This window comes from Pteropus vampyrus, unplaced genomic scaffold (genome assembly GCF_000151845.1).
Source record: "Pteropus vampyrus isolate Shadow unplaced genomic scaffold, Pvam_2.0 Scaffold269, whole genome shotgun sequence".
NCBI classification, from domain to species: Eukaryota; Metazoa; Chordata; class Mammalia; order Chiroptera; family Pteropodidae; genus Pteropus; species Pteropus vampyrus.
This window is the reverse complement of record NW_011889050.1, coordinates 599,650-606,270: the sequence shown is the minus strand read 5'-3', so window position 1 is coordinate 606,270 and position 6,621 is coordinate 599,650. Positions and strand designations below refer to the sequence as shown.

General features: G+C 37.8%; 1 protein-coding gene and 1 pseudogene across 4 annotated transcripts in view; both read right to left on the bottom strand.

The window, feature by feature from the left end:
- Nucleotides 1-6,621, bottom strand: part of EIF2AK3 (eukaryotic translation initiation factor 2 alpha kinase 3) — a 69,448-nt gene that overhangs the window by 8,839 nt on the left and 53,988 nt on the right. For all 4 annotated transcript variants that reach the window (XM_011375267.2, XM_023520502.1, XM_011375268.2 and 1 more), the window contains one exon: nucleotides 5,746-5,913. In XM_011375267.2, coding sequence (XP_011373569.1) covers nucleotides 5,746-5,913 — 168 coding nt within the window. The remainder of the gene's footprint in view (nucleotides 1-5,745; nucleotides 5,914-6,621) is intronic.
- Nucleotides 4,549-4,667, bottom strand: LOC111729571 (annotated as a pseudogene).

Here is a 6,621-nt window from a genome sequence, read left to right as displayed (position 1 = left end):
AAATATTATTTTTAATTCTTATGCTGAATTTAGTTATATCAAATATAAATCCTTATTCCCATCTTTCTCTGTTCTTACCATCTCGTTTCCTGATTCCTGTTAATTTAATATGGAAGTGACAAATCCAGCTTATAACGATGACTATATTTAAAATTAAATTATAAAGGTTTTGCTAAGAACATATTTTATATTCAATTAAAAAAATGTTTAGTTACAGTTGACATATATTAGTTTCAGGTGTACAACATAGTGATTAGACATCTATGTAATTCACAAAATGATCACGCCAATAAATCTAGTGCCTGATACTGTAGTTATTATAATATTATTGGCTATATTCTTTACACTATACTTTCTATCTCCATGACTATTTTGTAACTACGAATTTATACTTCTTAATCCCTTCCCCATTTTCACTGACCCCTCCACCCCTCTCCCAGCTGGTAACCCTCAAAATGTTCTCTGTATCTATGAGTCTGTTTCTGTTTTTTGCTGTTATTATTTTGTTCTTTAGATTTAACATATATATGCAATCATATGGCATTTATCTTCCTCTATCTGACTTACTCCACTCAGTACAATACTCTGTAGGTCCATCATGAAATATCTTTTTCCATCCCATTACTTTTAGTCTCTGTGTGTCTTTTTATCTGAACTGAGTCTCTTGTAGGCACCATATGTAAGGGTTTTGTTTTTTTAATCCATTCTTATCCTGTCTTTTGATGGGAGCATTTAATTCTTTTCCACTTGAAGTGCTTGTTGATAGATATGTAGTTATTGCCATTCTTTATTTAGACTTCTGATACATATTTTTCTCTTTTTCTTAAAGCAGACCATCGAACCTTTCTTGAAATACCGGCTTTGTGGTGATGAACTCCTTTAACTTTTTCTTGTCTGGGAAGCTCTTTATCTGTCCTTCGATTCTAAATGATAGCTTTGCTGGGTAAAGTAATCTTGGTTGTAGGTCCTGGGTTTTCCTCACTTGGAATATTTTATGCCAAGACCTTCTGGCCTATAAAGTTTCTGTTGAGAAAATGACTGACAGTCTTATGGGAGCTCCCTTGTTGGTAACTAATTGCTTTTCTCTTGCTGCTTTTAAGATTTTCTTTTTGTCTTTAATCTGTGGCATTTTAATTATGATGTGTCTTGGTGTGGGCCACTTTGGGTTCATCTTGTTCGGGACTCTCTGGACTTTCTGAGGTTGTATGTCTATTTCTCTCACCAGGTAAGGGAAGTTTTCAGTCATTATTTCTTCAAATATGTTTTCGATTCCTTGCTCTCTCTCTTCACCTTCTGGTACCCCATGATGCAAATGTTGTTATGCTTGAGGTCCCAGAGGTTCCTTAAACTCATTTTTTGGATTCTTTTTCTTGTTGATGTCCCATCCTCTATGTCACTGATTCAATCTTCTACTTCATCAACTCTGTTGATTCCCTCTAATGTACTCTTCATATCAGATATTTTATTCTTATTTTCTGACTGGCTCCCTATTATGTTTTCCATCTCCATTTTTATATTTTCTATCGGTTAAAGTTCTCACTGAGTTCATCTACTTTTCCCCTGGGTTCTTTGAGCATCCTTATAACCAGTGTTTTGAACTGTGCATCTGTTAAATTGCTTGTCTCCATTCTGGCGAATTCTTTTTTTTCATGTGGGGCATGTTTCTTTGTCTCTCCTTCTTGGCTGCCTCCCTGTATCTGTTTCTATGTATTTAGGTAAGGCCATTTAGTCTTCTGATCTTAGTAGAGTGGCTTTATGTAGTAGGTGTGCTGTGGGGCCCAGTGGCACAGTCCTGAGAGGGGTCCAGCTCAGGCCAAGTTTAGTTGTAGCCTGTGCACCTCTGGGACCATCTGGTAAGTGTAACCAAGGCTTCCATCTGTGCTGGTCTTATAGGTGCCTCGAGGAGCCAAATCAGAAACCGAGGCTGGCTGCCACTAGGGTGGGTCTTGGGGCTACTTATATGCCAACTTGGGGCTAACAAGAGGTACAGGGCACACCAAGGCCAGATGCTGCTTCTCTGCATTTTGTGAGCTTCTGAGAGATTTCATGATAGTTTGCAGCAGGAGCCAAGAAAACCTGTTTGTACGGAATAAATCACTGGAGGCAGCTTGGGTGAGCCCATGAGTTGGGAGAGGTGGAGTCTCAGGGAATCCCTTGGACAGAGCGATCTGTGTTATCCAGGTTGATGGTGCCTGCATCTATAGTCTGGGAGTGGGGCAGGCTAAACAAAGGAACAATGGTTTCTGCCTGCACCTCTGGGAGAAAGCCGCTTCTCCAGCCCTCACCCTGAAGCCCAACAGCTCAGCGCCTCCCTGTATATCCCTGGTAACCCTGGAGCAGCTGCCCCAGTCTGGAGCTCAGAGCAAGTGAGTCCGTCAGCAAGTAAGGCTGGGCGTGGGCCCTTCAAAAGGGCTTCCTGCAGCCTTCCATCTCACTCAGCCGCAACTCTACTGGTTTTCACAGCCACAGGTTGTGGGGACTTTTCTTCCCACCACTGGAACGCTGGGCTAGAGAGCCCCATGTGGAGTCCAGACCCCTCACTCCTCAGGTGAGAAAGGGAGCTCTGTAGCCAAGATAGCCCTCTTGATTCTTAATCACTCCTCCTACCATCCTAAGATGACCTGTTATTTTCGTCCTTCGTCGTCGGGCTTCCGTTCAGCCAGACCTCATGTAACTCTGCGTGCTGGTTGCTCTGTAGTTTTGTTAGAATTTGGTGTGGTCACTAGAGGAGTCATGCACTGTCTCTACCTTCTACGCCATCTTATGAGGAGCTGCTACATTCAATTTTATTTTGGTATTCATATTCATAATCCATTGACATATATAGTTGATCAGTTTAGATGTCCATTGCCAATATTTTTTGTTTCCATTCTTAAATTCACTTTCAATAGGTAACGTATTCACATGGTTCAAAGAGAAGCATATAGTAAAATTTCCCTCGTAACCATCCCTCATCTGCCCAGTGGCCACCAGCCACTTCCCCTCTGCCTACTGCTTCTGTAACTATTCATTACTTGCACATCCTTCCAGAGTTACTTTATGTAAACACGAGCAAACACATAACTTTCTCTCGTTTACACAAAACATTGCACACTATGCATACATTTCTGCAACTGCTTTATTCACTTAAGAGATTCCTTAACTCTTATCTAGGTAAAAATGCCCGATTTCTTTGTACATGAATAACTTCATGGCCAGAAATAAGATTCATCGGTCACAGATATTTTTCTTCAAAATTGCATCTTGCTTTATTGTCTTCTGAGATTGAGTACTATAGAAAACAAGCTCTTTAGCTGTAACCTTTTTGTTTTCCTACCTAAGTACTTATATCATTTTTCTTTTATTTTTGAAATTCAAGACGTCTAAGTACAGGGTTCTTTAAAAAATTTTTTTAATAAAGAACAAAAATTTTAAACCAGAAAAAGAAACACTTGAATAATGTAAACAACTGAAACAGTACAAAAGGATACTAAAGGTTACTGTACAACAGTAAAATAAAGTTCTTCTCCTCAAAGCAATTCCTAGTCCTGGTCTCTGATACAACCTTCCAAAAATAATCTAATCCATTGGTTTCACAAAGTGTGGTCCATGGATCCTTGGGGATCTCAACATCCTTTCAAGAGGTCTGCAAGGTCAAGATGATTTTCATAATAATACTAAAATACAATTTGTCTTTTCACTGTGTTGACATTTACACTGCTGGAACCTTAGTATAAATCAAGGCAGTGTCACCAAACTGTATTAACAGTAACTATATTCTGCAGTGCCGCACACTCAAAGTTAAGAAACAAAACAACAAAAAAGACAATTTCACTTAAAATGTCTTTGCTGAAGCAGTAAAAATTATTAATTTTATCACATCTTGATCCGTAGGTACACATCTTTATAATATGCTGTGTGACAAAATGAGAAGTAAGTATTCATAAAGCATTTCTGCTCCACACCAAAGTACTATGGTTCTCTCAAGGGAAGCACTTGTGCACTTGTTGGAGTTACAATATAAGCCAGTATTCTTTTCGCAAAATACCATTTGGACTTGAAAGAACAATTAGTAGACAAATTATGGTTACTCTGACTTGGATACTTGACATGTATTTTCTTAAAGATAAACAAAATGAAAACGGCACTTCAAGGAATCTGACAGAATTTGTTGCTAATGATAAAAGTTGAGCTTTGACATGAAAATCAGAATTTTGGAAAATTCGTATTCACCACTGGGAACCTGACAGTTTCTTCATCCTTGAAGCTTTTTCTGGTGAGACTGGTGGTGATATTAATCAAAGTGATTTTTTAAATACTGTCAAATACATTGTGACTTTTGGAGAAGTTACATAACTTAGGGAATCAATAGTTTCCAAATTACCGATGCACAATATTACAAAAGCACGCATGGGTAAAAGCTCCATTCAAAATGAACTAAGAATGTTAAAGTAATAGAGTACAAAACATTTGATGATATGGCTTTAGATTCCACAGGTTAAATGACTTTTTTTTTTTTGGTAAAGATTTTATTTTTTAATTTTTATTTATTTTTATTTATTTTTTATATGCCTACAGCACCTGGTATTCCAAGGTGGTCTCCCATCCAAGTACTAACCAGGCCTGACCCTGCTTAGCTTCCGAGATCAGACGAGATCGGGCACATTCAGGGTGGCAAGGCCGTAGAGGGCAAATGATTTTTAAGAAACTATAGCTTATTGAATTTTGATGCACTATCAAAGAATACTCACAATGACCTGAAAATGCTATTAAAATATATCTCCCTTTCCAACTACATATATGTGTGAGATCGGATTTTCATTTACTTCAGTTAAAATAACACAATGCAACAAACTGAATGAAAAAGCAAGTATGAGAATCTAGCTCTTATTTTAAGTTAGATATTAAAGAGGTTTGTAAAAATGTAAATAAATGCCACTCTTTTCACTATTTGCTTGTTTGAGAAATATTTATTTACCATAAAAATATCTTTAGGAAGAGACTGGTTTAATATTGTTATTTTTAATTGAATAAACTTGTATACATTTCTGTTTTAATCTCTAATACGGCAAATATTTATAGATAAGAAAACCTCTTGGGTTCTCAATCACATTTACAAGTATAAATAGGTACTGAGACCAAAGAGTTTGAGAACTGCTGATTTAAGTATATGTAAGCTTATGAATATCATCAGCGTGGTGGTGGCTGGGCATGCTACTCTGAAGCTCCCAGGATGCCCTGCTCCCACCACTCTTCCAGTCTCTGCCCTGTTCCTTTGCTGAGTAAGCATCCCACAAGGCAAGATATCCGAGTCTACCTACCTCTACTTCCTGCCATGAGATATTTTGGAAGTTCCCTGTGAATTTCTGTAGGGGGCAGCTCAGTACAGCACCTCTTGCTCTAGCTGGCTCTGAAAACAGTTCCCACACAGTTTACACAAGGCAAACTTGAGTTAAGTTTGGAAGGGGAGTGTTCAAAGTCTCTTTATAAATTTCTGGTTGCTGTCAAGTTCTGGTTCAGAGGGTGAGCATGTTTTATGTATTGTGAGTGTTTTTTTTTTTTAAATCCATTCCCAATTCAGGTTGTAGAAACTGTATCCTGGCTGTGTTGCTTGGGGAATACTATTACCAGTTTTCATACTTTTCAGATTTTATTTTACTGAGTATTTTAAGCAGAACATGGATGGAGATTTATGAGGTTCATCTAGCTTGCTGCCAATCTAACTGAAAATCTATTTTTAATTCAGAAGGAAAACAAAAGACTCACCTGTTCTGGGCTCATATACAGTTTGGTGCCCACTTGTCCTGTGTGTCTGGCATATGCTGGCATTGGAGTCAGAACCGTTTGCTCTTCTTCATCCTGGTCCATTGCAGTTACTAATCCAAAGTCTCCAACCTTGACCACATCATCCATTGTAAAGAATATGTTGGAAGGCTGGAGAAATAAACAAAAAGCACAATAGGTGTGCATAGAGAAGAAGAAAAAGTGAAGAGAATTTATTTAAACGACTATAGAAAACAAATACAAGAAATTAGATATTCTCAAGCATGTTTCTCTTTCAAATGGGCTAGTATGAAAATAAAAATAATCCTTCCATGTTAGTCAAGTATTGTGAATAAAGAAAAGGGAAGGGTCGCAGAGGAGTTAGCATTTACATTTAGCCATTTGGTTAATGAGGTAGCAAATAGGATCTATTTAAACCCTTAGACTAGATTGACATTCCCTAGGGCATTCTATGTACTGCTCAATCTTATTATTCTATATATTCTCCCTCTGGTCAGCTTCTCTACATTTATAACTTAAGTCATGATGATAATAATAGTAACAATAGCAAATGCATATATAGCAGCACTTGCAATATGCCCGGAGCCTAAGCTGTTTACTACTAATAACTTATGTAATACTCACAACCCTATTAGTTCCATTAGTCCTTTATTTTATTTTAAAGATGTGAAAACTGAGGCCCAGAAAAGTTAAGTGATAGCCCAAGGTTACCCAGGTAGTAAGTGGTGGAGCAAGGATTCAAACTGAGGCAATCTGGCCTCATGAGCAAAGGACTTCTGCTTCACTAACACGGGTTCAGCATTCAGTACAATTCATGCCCTCTAGTAGCTAATCACTACTATTTGATGAATGAATGAA